This window comes from Pogona vitticeps, chromosome 2, assembly GCF_051106095.1.
Source record: "Pogona vitticeps strain Pit_001003342236 chromosome 2, PviZW2.1, whole genome shotgun sequence".
NCBI classification, from domain to species: domain Eukaryota; kingdom Metazoa; phylum Chordata; class Lepidosauria; order Squamata; family Agamidae; genus Pogona; species Pogona vitticeps.
In genome coordinates, this window is record NC_135784.1 from 148,491,254 (window position 1) to 148,508,857 (window position 17,604).

General features: G+C 45.0%; 2 protein-coding genes across 17 annotated transcripts in view; one reads left to right on the plus strand and one right to left on the minus strand.

The window, feature by feature from the left end:
- WIPI1 (WD repeat domain, phosphoinositide interacting 1) overlaps positions 1–14,808 on the plus strand; it is a 78,046-nt gene extending 63,238 nt beyond the window's left edge. For all 5 annotated transcript variants that reach the window (XM_072990799.2, XM_072990798.2, XM_072990796.2 and 2 more), the window contains 5 exons: positions 463–627; positions 4,740–4,847; positions 6,552–6,673; positions 10,317–10,417; positions 14,225–14,808. In XM_072990799.2, the coding sequence (XP_072846900.1) occupies positions 463–627; positions 4,740–4,847; positions 6,552–6,673; positions 10,317–10,417; positions 14,225–14,272 (544 nt within the window). In that variant the 3' untranslated portion in view covers positions 14,273–14,808. The remainder of the gene's footprint in view (positions 1–462; positions 628–4,739; positions 4,848–6,551; positions 6,674–10,316; positions 10,418–14,224) is intronic.
- An 813-nt stretch (positions 14,809–15,621) lies between these two features.
- ARSG (arylsulfatase G) overlaps positions 15,622–17,604 on the minus strand; it is a 166,932-nt gene continuing 164,949 nt past the window's right edge. For all 12 annotated transcript variants that reach the window (XM_072990791.2, XM_072990789.2, XM_072990788.2 and 9 more), the window contains one exon: positions 15,622–16,074. In XM_072990791.2, coding sequence (XP_072846892.2) covers positions 15,931–16,074 — 144 coding nt within the window. In that variant the 3' untranslated portion in view covers positions 15,622–15,930. The remainder of the gene's footprint in view (positions 16,075–17,604) is intronic.

The following is a 17,604-nucleotide window of genomic DNA, read 5'->3' on the forward strand; positions in this document are numbered from 1 at the left end:
GGTTACTGCACATCTAAGCCATCATGGCCAGCTGGTCACTGGGATTTGGACATACGGATGTTCAAACAGATTTTTCACAAGTGATTCCACATTAGTTTTTTTGCAAGAGACTACACCAGAGGTTTGTGCATTGCTGAGGCACCGTGGCTGAAAACCATTTGTGAAGCCACACAGCAAGATGCACCCTGGTTAAGGAATGGGGTTGTTAGGACTTGCAGAAAGGATGGGGAGAACAGAATTTGGTTGCAGGCACTAGGGAGGAATCCAGGTCCATCTGGACTGAGAGAAGCCTGGGGCCAGAGCTGAAAGAAGGGAAAGAAGAAAGTGTTACAAAGGAAGAATAAGGGCTGCTGGTGTCACAGGTTTTTAGTATTTGGGTGGGGGAGAGGAGTGCCATAATAATGGTCTTTGTTACAGGTAATAGACTGGGAACATTCTCAACTGGTAGCTTCTTTCTTCTAGCCGTCCAGAAGAAGCTGCCTCCTGGAGTGGCTACATGGGCAAGATGTTCATGGCTGCCACCAACTACCTCCCTTCTCAAGTCTCCGGAATGATGAGCCAGGACCGGGCCTTTGCCACCGTGCGTTTGAACATCTCTGGGCAAAGGAATATCTGTGTGCTCTCCACGTACGTATGGCTGTGGTAGAGGCAGACGAGCTATAGGGCTCTATAGCTCTCTTGGACTACTCTTTCCACCACCACCTGCTACTACAGCTGATAAGAGGATTAAGGGAGTTGTCATCCAAAACATCTGGAGGTGCTGGGTTTATGCCCCTGGCCTTTAGTAACTGCACAGCAACAGCTTTTTCTGGTTATAATCAGGTTTTCCTGTGTGCTGTATCCTGTGCAGGATAGCTCTGTCCTAACTATTCAGCAGATATGCTCAATATTACTGCTCCAATATCTGCCGAGTAAATCTTTCTTTGTATTCTGTTGAGGACAGAATGTAGGCAATACAGAATCGCAGTTCACTGTTGCTGTTTCATTGAACTGCTGGATAGCTCAGTGTTCAGGTCTCTGGCTCCAGAGTCTGCTCATGGCTGAGAGTTCAATTCCCCAGCTGTGTCTCTTAGACAAGGGCTGGACTCGACAGACTATAACAGTGGCGGTGAACCTTTTTGCGCTTGCGTGCCCAAACTGAAAAAGCAAACCAACCCCAGCAGGCGGTGTGTCGCGGTGGCAGCGGAACCTGAAGTGGCGGAAGGGGAAATCCCGGGCATGAATGTGCCTCCAGATCTGCTGCCAGTGCTGTCTGCTCTGGTTCAGCTGTCGAAGTGCCAGCACTGCGGCTGCAGCCGCCTTCTCAGGTTCGGCTGTGCGGGGGGGGGGAGTAGCGATCTGGCGACTTAGGCTTGCGTGCCTGCAGAAAGGGCTCTGTGTGCCAGCTGTGGCATGCATGCCATAGGTTCGCCATCGCTGGTCTATAGGGTCCCTTCCAGCTGTGCAGTTCCAAGATGATGATAATAATGATGATGATTTGTGTGACCACTTTAAGAGAGACATGGTCATGTGAAGGCTGACTAGGAGTGAAATTAGCCAAGTCTGAAGGGGGAAAGGGTACGTTGCAATTCTTTCTTTTTAGTGGATAGTATTCTATAGGTTGAGGATTCTCCTAGCCGGATCACTTGGCAAGAATCTAACAGATAAATGATCTGTCTTTTGCCCCATTCCAACCATTGTGCCGGAGTTCTTGCTCCTGTTTCCAGCGGTTAAATTTGGGAAATTTTTATTTAGGTGAAAATTTCTGCATTAATAACTTGTTAGTTCACATTTTACAGACTCAGGCCAGTGTTCTGTAGTTTCTTCAGGGTGTATGTATGTGTATGTTCCGTGTGTGTGTGTGAGTGAGTGAGTGAAGGGGAGAGCGAACAAGCATCTTATTCATTTTCTTCCTACTTTCCCTTATTTAAAGAGAGAATTACACAGTAATTGCACAGTCAAGGACTCTGCTTTCACAGGAACAATTAGAACTTTCTCTTTAACTACCAAAGAGCACTCACAGCAGCCAAAGATAGGCAGACAGATGACATGACCAAGTCAGGGCAATAGTTCAATAGTACAGCATATGTGTTACATCCAGAAGGTTGCAGGATTGATCACCTACATCTCAATTAAAATGATCCGCCCCCGGAGACTTATGGATCCTGAAGGATTCCTGAATGCTCTAGGGGAGTTTCCAGCTGATATGGTCGGCGCTCCTGTCGAAGCCCAGGTCGCCTTGTGGTACAAGGAGATGGCCCGGGCGGTTGACACGATCGCACCTAGGCGCCCTCTCCCTGCCCGCAGAGCCTATAAGGCTCCATGGTACACAGAGGAGCTTTTGGCCATGAAACGGTTGGGGAGACGGCTTGAGCGCAGATGGAGGAAATATCGCTGCGACTATGACCAAACACAGCTTAGAGCCCATTATCGGGCCTACTCTGTGGCAATACGGCTGGCGAAACGCCAGTATTTCTCCAGCCGTATCGCTTCCTCGGTGTGTCGTCCAGCAGAGCTATTTCGAGTGGTCCGGGACCTTCTTCAACCTAATGGTTCGGTGGAGGTCCTGGACTCCTCAGTGGCTCGCTGTAACGAATTTGTTACGCACTTTGAGGGAAAAATTGCTCAGATTCGCAAAGATTTGGACTCCACTGTTGATGCAGAGCCCATGGTTGTGTCTAGTGCTCATAATTTATTGGATGAGTTTCAGTTGTTGCGACCTGAGGATGTGGACAGGGTGCTTGGATCGGTTCGTGCCACCACTACACAACTCGACCCTTGCCCATCATGGCTAATAAAGAAATCTGCCAGGGGAATTTGCACCTGGATCCTGGAGGTCATCAACTCCTCGTTAAGAGAGGGAGTGGTTCCTGCCCCATTAAAGGAGGCAGTGATTCGCCCGCTCCTAAAAAAACCTAATCTGGATCCAGGTCTAGTGAACAACTATCGTCCAATAGCAAACCTCCCTTTTCTGGGCAAGGTGTTGGAACGTGTGGTGGCTGAGCAGCTCCAGGCTCTCCTGGATGAAACGGATTATCTAGATCCATTTCAATCGGGTTTCAGGCCGGGTTATGGGACGGAAACTGCCTTGGTCGCCCTGTATGACGACCTTTGCCGGGAGAAAGACAGGGGTAATGCATCCCTGTTGATTCTCCTGGACCTCTCAGCGGCTTTCGACACCATCGACCATGGTGTCCTTCTGGACAGACTGGCTGGGATGGGAATTGGAGGCACTGTTTTACAGTGGTTCCGTTCCTACCTGGCTGATCGAGTCCAGAAGGTGGTGCTGGGGGACAGTAGCTCTGACCCATGGCGGTTGCGTCATGGGGTTCCTCAGGGCTCTATACTGTCCCCCATGCTGTTCAATATCTACATGAAACCGCTGGGGGAGGTCGTTAGGAGGTTTGCTGACGACACCCAGCTCTACCTCTCATTTTCTACCAATCCAGGTGTGGCAGTCACCGTTCTGAACTCGTGCCTGGACTCGATAATGGTCTGGATGAGGGTCAATAAACTGAGGCTCAATCCAGACAAGTCTGAAGTGCTGCTGGTAGGTGCCCCGCCAGATAGGTTAAAGGGCCATCTCCCTACCTTAGACGGGATCACACTCCCCCTAAAGGATAGGGTCCGCAGCTTGGGGGTGCTCCTTGACCCCAGTCTGACCTTGGAAGCCCAGGTGGACTCGGTGTCCAGGGGTGCCTTCTTACAGCTGCGGAGAATATATCAACTTCGCCCTTACCTGGATGAGCGGAGCCTGGCAGCAGTCACTCATGCACTGGTAACAACCAGACTGGATTACTGCAATGCGCTATACGTGGGGCAGCCTTTGAAGACGGTCCGACGACTGCAACTGGCACAGAACCGGGCTGCGCGGCTGGTAAGTGGTGCCGCCGCACGGACTCATATCACGCCGGTTCTGAAAAATTTACACTGGCTGCCGGTTGCTGCTCGGGCCCAATTCAAAGTGCTTACTTTGACATATAAAGCCCTAAACGGCTTAGGACCTGGTTACCTAAAGGACCGCCTTCTTCCATATGAGCCTGCCCGTCCTCTAAGATCAGGCCAGGAGGCCCTTCTGAAGGTGCCATCCCTGAAAGCGGTGAAGGGGATGGCATGTCGGAATAGGGCCTTCTCGGTTGTTGCCCCCCAACTTTGGAACACCCTCCCTAGAGAGATCCGCCTGGCTCCGACACTCTTGGCCTTTCGGCGCCAGGCAAAGACCTTTCTGTTCACCCAGCATTTTAATTAATTACTTTTAATGTTTTAATTGTTTTAAGAAATATTTTAATATATGGTATTTTATACTGTTTCTTAAAATGTTTTTAATGTTTTTAGGTTTTGATGTTGTACGCCGCCCAGAAGCCACTGGCAATGGTGCGGCTGAAAAATATTGTAAATAAATAAATAAATAAATAAAAGATAGGCTTGGAAGAAGAAGAAGAAGAAAAACTCTTTTTGTGAGACTTCAGAAAATTGCTTCCAATCACTTTTGCTAGCTAATAGTCCAACATAGTGGTTGAAATCCTGTTCCAGTGCTTTGCCAAAGGCATAACTTTTGGAAGTGAATTGTCTCAAGAAATCTCTGTAAGCATTATTTGCTATGACAAAATTGCCTGACTTAATCTACAGAGATTTCTTAACTTGAGGCAATTCACCTCCAAAGCTTATGCCTTTGGCATGGCGCCGCAACAGGATTTTAGCCCCAAATCAGGCAGTTTCCTATGTTCATTTCAGCTGTCCTTCTGTGCATTTTTTCATAGGATACAAAAGCTGCCTCGGCTCTTGGTTACAACATCTGATGGGCACCTTTACTTCTACAACCTGGACCCTCAAGATGGAGGAGAGTGTGTTTTAATCAAGAAACACAGGTAGTTAGATACCTGCTGTTAACAGAATTATAGAAAAAATGAATGTGTGGGGGAGGGGTGTAAATGTTGGTGCATAAAGAGGAAAACTGCAGGCCATAATAAAACTCTTCCTTGATGCTTTTTCATGTATTGTGGGTGGAAGTAATTTGGCCATCTACTTGATAAACTACATTTCCTTTGAATAGAATTCCTTGTTCATAACCTCTTTCAGTCTTACAAATAGTTTAACCATACGACTGCAAAGGCAACTAAAGCTGCTTAGGTGGAGATCATCAGACTCTTTCAGCTGAATGGGATTATAAGGATGTACACAATTTGAAGGCCATAGACAGGCAGTGCTCTCTGTAGCCATAGGTGCCTTCCAGATTGTGGGCTTGTGCCCACCCAAGGGAGAAGGGGAGCAAAGATGGATGCACACCAAAGATGAATCTGTGCAGCAAAATGGATTCATGTGAGTGGAGCTGCCTACCTGGAGGTAAAGAGCAGTTTGATGGGTTAAGTCTGTAATCTGGTCAGGCATAGCGGGATGCGTGGTGCCTGCAGGTGAAAGGAAGTTGCCTGCATGCCTCGCATTGGTACTTTTATTTGAATTCAAATCAGCCTGTAAATAACACAGTCTTTGGAGCAAGCCCTTAAATACCCACCCAGGAATTAATTGCACTCTCAAGTTATAAAGTGCTGTAAAATGTACAGGTCACCCTGGAAATTAAAATCGGGCCCTGCTCTGGCACGCCTGTCTCTTGCAAATCTCCCTGACCTGCCCACCTCCTGGCCATGGCATGAAGCCTGTGCCCATCCTTTCTGGATGCTTCAAGGCACCTCTCAAGCTTGCACTGGTGACCCCTCTGTGTTGCTAGTTGCTCAGTATTAGGTTTGGTTCCTCTTCAGGGGGAAAAGGTAGAGAAGTGGTTGTGGCCAGCTACAGGGAAATTAGACACTGGGATTGGACCGTTGCTTAGTGTGAAAAAACGACAACCCCCCGTGGTGTCAGAGCAACAAAGTGTTCCCTTCTGCTTGTGAAGGAAGGCCTCTCTCTTTTTTTTTCCTAGACTGGGGATAAGGTGCAGTTGTTCCACGGTGAAGAAAAAGCAATAATGAACTATAAGATAACTTTTTATCTTTAACAAAAAATGAAGATTTATTTTCAGAGGTGGTAGGATGATGCTAAATGGGCATAATTAAAGAAGGGAAACGTGACTAACATCATGGATAAGAATACCTACTGGAATATGTATTTTCTGTCTACACTGCTGAAAAGATGTGGCCACTTGTTGTACCAGTCCCCTCGCCCCATTCCTCCACAGCAAGCCTACACCAGTGTAAGGATTGCTCAGTGTTTTAGGTTTCTGGTTGCAGAGCCAGAGGTTTGATTGAGTTTGATTCCCCCACTGTGTCTCCCTGTCAGGGGACGGGCTCCGTGATCCATAGGCTCTCTTCCAGCTCTGCCGTTCTGAGGATGATGATAAGCATTGCCCATCCAGTCTTCCAGGTGCCACTGTCATCCTGAGTGCTGATTCGGTATATATCCATGATTTTACCTTCATGCATTGTATTGGCAAACCAGTGGATCAAAAAGTACCCAAGGCCTTCCTCTCCACCAAGCCAGTTTATCCATTACTTCTCTTCAAATGAACTATGCACACACACAATGGGTAGGGTAAATACTAACTTTAATTTTTTTTCCCCTGATTCCTGTACAATTAGTTTGCTTGATGTGGGAAGGACAGAAGACGACAAAGAAAATGATCTCCAGCCTTCAGTTCCTCAGACGTATGCGGCAACGGTAGCCAGACAGAGTACAGTGCCTTTGCCCCCTATGATGCCAGGTAAGTGCCAGAACTGGCGTACCTTGAGTACCAAGCTGGTTTAGGTGTCAGACATTTTTCATAGCGAAGTACCTCCATGCACTGGAGCCTCTCAGCCTTGATATTCTGATGAAGACATGCACACTTTTAAAGTGTGGGGTCTTTTGTGCTATCCAGCAGCTGGTGGGGGTAGCATTTGGGACAGACAGAGAAAGAAGGGTGGGGAGGGATTCCAGCCAGAAAAGAAAAATCACATCCTGTCCTGATACCAGAGTCAGCTCCATTGGATTAATATTAAAGAAGCAAAGGCATATGTTTGCTAATGTTAGAATGTCAAGGAACTCATAGAAAAAAGAATGTATGAAAGTATTATATTGAGACCCCCAGCCACTCCCATGCATTCTGGGGGAAATTCCTCCCTCTCTTTCCAAGTTTACATGCACAACTAGAATAGGAGAAATCATAACTTCCTGGAGGCCATACCTATACCTCTCTTTCCTCAATATTGAGTTCTCTCAGGAGTCTTCTCTTCCCTCTGTCTTAGCTATCAAGCCTTTACTCTCCTCTTTCGGGTTCTCTTTCTTGCTTTCTGTTTCTGTTGCCTCTGTCACTTCTTCCTCAAGGGTGTCTTTCCCCGCTCCTTCCAGAAGGTTTTTGTTGTCTCCCTTGGTTGCCTTTTTTCCTGTCTTTTCTTCCTCCTTATTCCCTCTCCTTCCCTCGGGTAAAGCCTTTATATCCAGGAACTGCCAGGAGTAGGCTATTTCACATCAAGTCCTTGAGGCTCCTCTCCCCACTCCAGACTGCCGTGATGACGCTGCCTTGCATCTGTGAACCTGTGTTGGGGCTAGAGACCACTGCAGTCTGTAAACCTTCCACATCCTTATATTTAGGTAGTGCACTCTCGGGGGATCTCGCTGTAGGTGTTTTGGGTCTCTGGTCTGGGAGCGAAGGTACCCCAACAGGGGCTGCCTTGACTCTGTATCCTTCACACACATTAAAACAAAACACACCACATTCAAAATGACTGGAAGCAGCTCCACCCCCCTCTGGTGACCCTTCCTGAGATATAGATGCCAGCTCTGATAGACAATGAAGGGACAAGGCCAAGCCACAGGGGTCATATGAGAGAGAATCATCAAGATGGATTGTGGTCTCCAGAAGCCCCACAGCAAAAGCACCAAGTTTGGTGCCTTAAAAACCTCAGCTTCCAGAAACCAAAGTTCTTAATTTGTTTGTTTACTTTGTCTTTTTAAGAACAGAGAGCGCAGCACTCTGAAAGCAACCACAGAATATTGCTAAAACATCATGTTTCGTTCCATTACATTTAAAATATAAAGCAAATCTATCGAGGGAGAATAGGTTGTCAGTTCCCTGGTGTATTGCCAAGACATGGAATGTCAACTTTATGTGGTAGACACCAGAGGGAAGAAAATTACTCACATAATAAACAAACTTGTGGGTATTCTGCATGTCTGCAAGTTCATTGCAAAAAAGCATACAAGCTTAAGAGTTTGATGACACATGATGTGCAGAGCCATGTTGTAGAACACTAATACCATATTTTCCCTTCTAAGGAAAGGGATCACAATTAAAAAATAAACATGACAAGAAACAACCTGTTATCTACCCCTCCCTGCTTGTGGGGGGGGGGATAGTCCATGAGCAGGCAAGGAAGTCCCACCCTCCCAGACTACCCCATTGTTTGTACAGAAATCTCCCCTGATTTTGCTGCTGTCCTAGAGTTACTGGCAGAAAGGGGGCATACTGAGGCAGGTAGGGTGACACTTTGGATCTGCTGGATCGCAAGCCATCCTGCTTCTCCCAAAATGAAGGGAAAGTGTCCCAGCCTAGAGCTGTCCTGTCAGTACCCTAACATCTAGCTGGTTTTGGACATTGTTCTATTTTAGTGCTTCTAGTTCCTCAGTCTTTGGACTGCTCTGTTCAATGGCCTGCATGACCTACTTAATCTTTCCCCAAGCTGCCTGTTGTTATAGGCCCCCTGCAGTCTTGATCCTTTACCCTCGGTCCATCCGGTGTGTTTCAAAGCAGTGCTGTCCCCTATTCATGATGGGAGGGAGGGCCTTATCACAAGGTTTTAGCTTTTCCTTAAACAGTTCCTGTGAGAGTCTGTGAAAGCTAGCATGCCTGAGGTGTTACAAATGAACTCCACTGCCAACCTGTCCTGAAATGGCAGGAGATCATATTCTTCACATTGACCTACATCTTGGAGAAGACGTGGAAGCAGCTTATCCTATAATTTTGAGGTTGCTCAACAGTTGCCGCACATGCCTCATGAGTAAAACAAATCTTCCCTTTGGATATGACAAAATTTAATTAGTGGTAAAAACTCCCAACACTTTGAAGCTGTAGAGTACTTTGAAGATTATAACCCTTCTCCAAATGCCAGCTGTTGTTATTACACTCCTCATGCAAGCCTTGCCTTGCCTTACCTTGTAGCAAAAGATACTGGCTTGTGAATTCCGGCATATCTCCCATCTTCCTCAATCACTGTCATTTTGTTTTCTTCTCACATTTCCTTGTCTTGGGTTTTGTTCTCAGTTTATTTCTATCAGTTTTTTAATAAACGCCTGCTCTGGAACTTGCTGAGCATTGACAGCCATTTCCAACATCAAATTACTGTTTGAATGGAAAGGTCAAATTATTTGAAAACTGCCGCTGTGTCTCAGATTTGTGCCCTCCCTCCTTCCTCTCCTCACATATATTCCCCCTCCATATGCATTTTCTGGTGATCTGTGACATATAAATCCAGCACTCTGTGAATGTCCTGTTTGGGAGTGACTTGCCCAAGCCAGCAAGTAAGAGAGAGAATTGGAGTCTGGACTAGGTGTGGAGAGAAGGAGGAAGGTGCCATTTTTAAAAACCTTTATCTGGGAGCCAAGCCATAGTGTAAGATGAAAGATCTGAGCCTATTGACATTTGCCGTTGGTGGCTCGTTTAGTGTCTGTGTATGGTGTTTCCTCATGAGTATTTCTAGGCCAAAATAAAAGGCTGAAGTCGTGAGGTGCATTTTCGCGGCTATCTCTGGATTAATAGGACTTAATGAAAAGATCCCAAACAATTAGTGCCTAGCACTAATTGGGCGGTACAAATGTTTATGAAATAAATAAACCGTTGGAATGTTGCATCCTGCCTTTTGATAGCTGAGCCAGCACTTTTGTAAGGATGGGCACCTGAACGTCAGACAGACCTGTAACCTCCAGGGGTTATGCTTGATGGGCATCTCATGCTATTTATATTACTAGCTGCCTCTTTGTATCCGTTCATTAAACCTGAATTCCTTCAGTGCTAACAAGTAAAGATGTGGTTCTGACCTTCTTTATCAAAACCCCTGCATGCCCTTGGATAAGTGCTTGTTAGGGGCCCTGCGTGACTCAATCGCCACATCTCTTGTTACAGAAAGCCCAAAGCTCCTGGAGTGAAAGCTGCTAGCTTCTGATTTTAAGTCAGCTAATGTTCTGAGAACATGACTTAATGTTTTTAGCATTGGTGTGCTTTGCTCTTCCTTTTAATTGTCCTTTTTGGTCCAGGACTGGATACAGGGTGAAAACGTGCTATGCAAAGTGGCAGTCATCCAACAGTGATCTTGTCTGCTCAGCTCCTTCCCTGTATTTGTTTATAGTATTTTCGCCTGTTTTATTTGCAGGTTACTCAGAAGATGGAGGAGCCCTTCGGGGAGAGATTATACCGGAGCATGAATTTGCCACTGGGCCCGTGTGTCTGGATGACGAAAATGAATTTCCACCTGTGAGCATTAGGAGTACTTAAGCCTGTGTTCTGGGCCTCCTGCTCCTTCCAGAAGAGCTGCTCTTTTCTCTTCTTCTGCAGGCCAAGTCAGGCTATTATACTCATGGAAATGGGCAGATAGCTCTCGCTGTGATGGGAGATTGGCTTGAGGAGCAAGGCACATGCAGACCTAATTTAAATATGTATATGTAGTCTTAAATGCTCCCAGCCGGTTCATTGGCTTCCACACAAACCCTCTCGAGAGAAGGGCGTGTTCAAGGTGTGAAACAGTATTTCTGTTTGCAGAGTTTTCACCTCTGAGATAAGGCAAATACTCTGTACATTGGTAAGAGGAGCTTATTAAGGCAACCCTGCAAGTTGTGGGGCCCTGGTTATATTTGGATTAAATGAACCAAACTAGAAGAGGCGGTGCTGACACGTTTCAGCCCCTTCCCACTTGTCCCGGACAGGCTGGTGGTGCGTTAGGGTGGGGTCAGTGAAGGTGAACAGGGCAAATTCCGTGAGAGGAACTGGGAAGCTGCAGTGAGCAAACCTTGGCAATGCAATGCTAGGGCACCCGCTCAGAGTAGAGGCACCCACTCTGCTGTTGCTGGGCTTTTGGGGGAGGTCCAGCCAAGCTGTGTGAGAGAAGCAGCCCCAGAATATGTATACCCCACCTCTGCTCATCTCCAGTATTGAGCCCGCTGACCAGCCATGTCTTTTGTTTTAAAAGAGAAGCTATCTTGATTTATGCTGGAAATCTTCGTTTTTATGTTGGACAGTGTTTTCTCTGTCTCTGATGGATGGAGTGTCTCTTAATTCAGTCTGTCTGTTTTCTAAGAAGTGGCACAGAATTCCTTTTATGTCACTCGAGTGTTTCCAGTGGACACCAAGTTGGCATAACTAGTTATTTATATTAGCTATGGCAACACAGAAAAGTGTAAGGAAGTTGACTGGGACAAATGGCAATAAGGAGAGGGCTCATGTGGGAATGGCCAGAGCTTGGAAAGTTACTCTTAAATTAGTTTCTTCCATTACTCATAATCATGTTCTGTGAATAATTTGTTCACGTCGCTCGCTTATTACCATGTCAGAAAGGCAACGCTTTGTGTTACTCTGGCTGCTCCACTACTTCATTCTCTTTTTTGGTGGAGTGATTTTAGATTGACAAGAGAATGGCATAAAACAAGAAAAACTTGCATCAACATGCCCTTAAAAACAAAAATTAACTGTTAAAAGTAACTAGAAATGTTGCTTATTGCACCAGTGAAACAGTTCTTTCCCACTCACTGGGTGAAATGCAGTAGTAAGTTGCAATTAGTGTAGGCCCATTGAATTAGTGGGGATTTGATGAATTAGACCCTCTGTATGTTCCATCGATTCAACGGGCCTTCTCTGATAGTAGCTCTCTACTGGATCTGAGCCATTAAGTCATGTTTGAAAACAAACATGTTTGCATCCTGGTTAGATAAAGAAGGTAGCTGATTATGTTACTTCTAACACATTATTTCCAAGCTCTGGGACAATCCAGCTAGAGTTGAAAGCTGGATCAGGGACATGAAAGTGATCTGATTCCTTCTGAATCATTCCATCCCTATTGAATGGTTTTGCATTACTGGAGTGCCTCAGACACAGCCATGGGGACGTTCCTCTCACGCTCTTGCGGGGAAAGGTGGATTGGCCATCCACCTGACTCACCACTTGGCCCCTGTTGCTTCAGCTGCTTGCCACTCTGTTGCCCTTTCCCCTGCCTCTTTTTATTTCTGTCAAGACATATAGTGGGTGTAGGTTTTTATCGCTAATTGCTTCTGAGAAGAAGCCAGCGTTGAGCCCGAAGCTACGGTCCCTTGCTGGGTAGGTCAGAGCAGAATTCCTAGTATTCTGCTCCGCAAAGGCACTATGGTTTTCTCCAACTAATAACCCATGCCTCTCATATGTACATGGGTGGGAACATGGAATTAGGCAGTGTTCAGAAAAGAAACAGATGGGTGGGAAGACGGATACTATATATAAAAGTATGACGGGTTGGTGGTTTTGCTATTTTGCCTTCCAGGCTGTATCGTGACATTTACTGTGCGTGTGCAGATGATTACCGAGCTTCTTGGGTTCACTGATATCTGCTCAGACATGCTGGGCAACCTCTCTGAGCGGGTGGTGGCGGGAAACTCCTGCACTTAGTGCTTGTGTTTCATTTTCCCCTTGGCTGCCTTAATAAATAAGGGTGGCTTATAGGATTGCTTAGGATTTGTAGAATTTTAGTTACTTGCCTAATTGACCTTCTTACCTTACTTCGCCATTTATTTATTTTGGTGATAGTACTTTATGCATTCTTCTTCATAGTGTCTGGCAATAAAGCACTTTATTCATAAAAATGAGCTCTGTGGGGATGATATGACAAGCAGTTGTTTTCTGGAATCATGCAAATACTAACATAAAAAAGGGTTTCTAAACAGCATGCCGACATTAATAGCAGGAGTCCAGAACTGCTGTGCATGCCTGCTCACTGTGTACCACCTATAAATTTCCCCAGAATTTTCCTACCCACACCTCACTTCTGTATAGGAAATAAATACTTCAGTATAATTTTTATGCTGCTGCTGCTCAAACTTTCTCACCACTACTTACTGCTGGCAGGAGATGGGGAGGTGAACATCCGAGTTGTAGTTTAATACAGTACATATATTCCTATATACATTCTCTATGCCCAGAATCGGAGGTCTTCGAACTCTCCTCCCCATGGTTCACTGACACAGTGCATGCATCACATCTTGCATACATCTAGCAGAGTGGGCAAGCCCTTCAAAGGTAGTAAAGTGCATACTTTATCCTTCCTGGCACCACTTTTCATGTGCTGAAGTTGCCATGTGAGAAACTGCCGCCCTGTATTGCAGATAAGTATCATCTTGGGATCTAGCAAGTACAAAACCTCTGTTTCTAAACATAATTTCTCTGTGCCTGTTTACAGAAGAGCAACTTCTAAAGAACAGCACAGAAAGACTCGCTAGTGTCGTCACTCCATTGTATAAGGCTGGGAGGATGAGTATTTTATTGGCTTGCTAATGTGTGATTCAGGTGTGCTTTCATAATTGACAAGAGTTGTAGTTTTAGAATGAAAGAAACTCTTTCTTTCTGTCTTTGGCTTGCTATAACTGGCAGAGGTATCGATACTGCAGGCAGGAATCTGGATGGGGAAGGCCAACAAGACGAAAGGGTATTGCAGAACTGTGGGAGAGTACTGACAATCTGTATTATTAAAATAAGAAATAAAACAGCTTTAAAAATAGCTGGGAGGATCCACGCAGATATTTCCCCTGTGTATTTCAACAGAGCAAGCCCCTTCCATGTAACAGAATACTAATTATAAGTGTTGTGTTTATTTTGTAAGAGACAAACCTTGCTCTGCTTGCATGTCCTTGTTGCCGTGCTTTTTGTTCCAACATGCTAATTCGGTTGCCTTGCTTATTTCCTGGAGTTAAACTAACTGACGCTCCAAGTGACCCAGTATGTGCTCTGTTTACAATCAAGACAAGGATGTGATTCATTGTTTAAGCCAGGAATACAGTTTTAGTCTTAGAATTCTAGGTCAGATGCCAGATGGGGCATTGGATTTTGTTCATCATTCCTGAGTCAGACAATTCCTGTAGGTCAAGGACAAAAGGATGAAGTTGACCCAGAGGCACCCCCGGGGCTTGGCGGAAAAGAAAACAGCTGCATTACACTTGCCTCCCTGCTGCTTCCCCTGCATGTGTGCAAAGTCTGTTTACAGCAGCCCATGCTCAACGGCACATTACCAGGAAAAGTAAGGCCCTTCTGTTTTGGTTTTGGTAGATAATCTTGTGCCGTGGAAGCCAGACGAATAAAGTGAAGAGATCATGAGGAGTGGCAAGCAGTGGCACAGAGCGGCGGATGGGAGGTAGATTGAAAAACAGCAAGACAAAAGGGGAATGTGGAAGAACCCACAAGTAAGGGGGGGGGGGAAGCAGAGATACTCCGCAGCTGTTAAACACAGTATGTTTAGATACTCCTTTGTGTATTTTCCAGGAGCGCTGTGTGAGTTTGCTACGTGTACTGTATTATTTACATTGCCTCATATTCGAGAACCACAGTGTAGAAGATATCCTGATTGAGCCCGAATTTTATACACACTTTCCCTTTTCTAATTTATGTCATGTATAAATGTACTTATAAAGAGTCTATTGTCTTTGTACAGTATACTGTATCCATAATATTTTTTTGCAGTGACCTACTAAAAAAAATTGAAAACCCAACATATACAGTGTTGGAGCCTTGCTGGAATAATTGTCAATAAAGTCATGATGGTTATCAGCAGCAACTCTCTTCCACCTGCATCTTAAACTTTGCCTTGAAGATGACAGTTCTTGATTAAATGTTACAAATGCCATCGTTGCATACATAGTTGTAAATTGACGCCTTTTTCTTACTGTAACCTGCCAGCTTATTATCTATGTCTCAGTTGCTCTTTCAGATATATTTCTTTAGAGATTCAAAGAACATTTATTTATTTCATGTATTTATGTACCACTGACTCAGTGCGAGGCACTCCTCTAAATGGCCTACAGCAGTTGTGTCTCTTACTCTATGCACATGATGTAGACCCTCATGATTGCAGGCAGAAACTGGTAAGCAGTCTAGCATAATTTTAGTTATTAGAGCAAAAAGCAAATAAGATGGGTGTGTAAATATATTCACAATGTATACAAACCCAAATCTGCCATATTTTTTTTTCAAACTTTATGAACTGTATCAGATCTTTAGTGACTTTAACTGTCAAATGTCTTCAGGCTCTTGGGCAAAACACTAGCCTTCATGACATACCCATGGTTGCTACTAAGAGCTGCAATCTTGTGTCTACTTTCCTCCCATAATACATCACACAACTGTCCTCTGTTTCACTTTGATGCAGAGTGGGATCAGTTGAATGCAGAATACTGTCAGTATTATTAGGACACAGCTAAGTTACACTCAATAGGCTAAATAGGGATGACCTAAACAGGTTGCCATTTTTGGTGGTATAGACACATAAATATGACCTCTATTTTTAGTTTTGAACTGAGCTGACATCTGCTGAAAGCAGTGGTTCCTGAACTGAGATGTTCACATTTTCAAAAACCAATATACAAGCAGTTTTTAAAAACCGCAAGGGAGCGTAACATCAAGTGATTTTAGTAATTTTATGTAAAAGAATAAATAAATGGCAATTGTCCTACATTTTGCAATTTATTTAGAAAAACACTTCCCTGTTGTCACATAACAGAGTTCTACATCCTAATATTCCTTGGAATTGTTCAGGCTTTGAAAAAATGGTGCAGATAGTACCCATCCTTTTTGAAGTCTGTGTATCCATCCAGTATCTTTCAAACAATTTCCAAGGATTAAATCAGAATAAGGCAACTAGCACCTGCAGACCACATGATGTGGGTTGCAACAGGGCGTCGCAGCTGGGTCATGAGCATAATCAGCTACAGATACGTTGTCTGTCGCAATATCCTGAAGAACGTCTGCCAGAGCCTCCCTTACTGCTGGCAAGACAGCTTGGTACTCTTCACTATGAATGTCCAGGGGTTGCTGCTCCTGAATGTCATTCTCCAAGTTAAAAATGAGAGGTGGCTGGTGATGGTGTTCTTTTCCAATACGTCCGTCACAGGCCTTAGCACCACCTGGAAAGAGATCAAGCACCCCAAATTAGACTGTTGTTTCTCCTAACCAGCCTGGCCAGTGGTGAGGGACACAGGAAGTTATAATTTGCTAACTCTTAGAAAGTCATAGACCTGCCCTTTGGTTTCTCATCAGGGACCAGCTGGAGGACAAATTAGTCACTGTAAGACGCCACTTCTACCACTTTGAGAGAAGGTTTAATGCTCCCTTGTTTGCTGGTCTTTCAGTCTGAGAGCTGGGTACCAAAGTGTGACTGGATATGATAGTGACTGACTCTGGCACTCTGACGATTCTATCCGTTAGGTTGGCAATTACTCCATTGTGGACCAGATGTACTTGATTGTGTGTAGCTCATACTTTCTGCTCCCTTTCAAACCTGCCATTTTTCATTATGCTTTTGATTTATTCCCAGAAATGCAGATTACTACCTTCTGAACACTGAAAGTATATTTCTTAACACATAACTTATTTGCAAAACCCTGCAAAAAGGCTGTGCTCTATCAAGGGATAACCAGTGACACACACTGTGCTACACGCATGGAGCAGTCTTAAGATCTTCACACTTTGAAATTATTTGCTGAAATCAATGACATGATGCAGTAGGAAGACAATTATAGTGGAGATTTTACTACTTTGCCTTGTTCGATGGAGCAAACATGCCGAGATCGTAACAAGAGTGCCATGGAGAAATAAATGGACACAGAGAGGAGCATTTCACATCACCACAGGACGTGTTGTACATGAGCAGCCACATCCAGAAGAAGACAGGAAGAGGGTATATATAGAAACATACAGTAAAAATATAGCTGTCACGCCTTGAGGAGTCACTGGCAAGCCAGAGGGGAGGAAAGCAAGGGTAGGGGGAAGAACCGTTTCAATTATGTGCAGTGACAGTCCATATCCGTATCATCTGGTGAGAGTGATACCATGTCAAAGCCTTGTAATTATAGATCAAAAGACTGGAATCTGCAGCTGCCTATATGTTTCTAGAGGACTGTCCCACATATGACACTCACCGTGAAGTGACGGGCTGCAAGCAGTATCAGAGGCCTGAGAAAGCTAGTCAGGTGCCCTCATGTGGTCTGCTGGGAGAGTAATGAAGTATTCTGCATTTCAAGGTGTACCTAATTAAAGTGACCTTTGGTTGCCTCTAGGCTGCATAATGAACATGTGCCAGTTCTGGTGTGAGTTTTCATTTCTTTTTCAGTCACTTCCCATTCGTTAAAATGCACTGTGCCTGCTTAAGCAAGATGATTTGCAGGTGACATGCATAGTGAGCGCAGGAGGATGGATGCATTTTTTTGTCTCTCTTTGGCTATTTGTTGCTAGGAAATGTGTTCTCCAAGGTAGACTCTTTGGATCCAAATGAAAGAGTGGGAGCTTCTTTATACTGAGTTACACCCCTGTTCCATTTAGTCCAGTATCGTCAACACTGGCTGGCAAGCAGCTCTGCAGGGAGTTCCCCCCCAGCCCTACCTGAAGGCTGGGAATTACACGGTGGTCCTTCCTTTTAATGATTTTGAATGACCTTA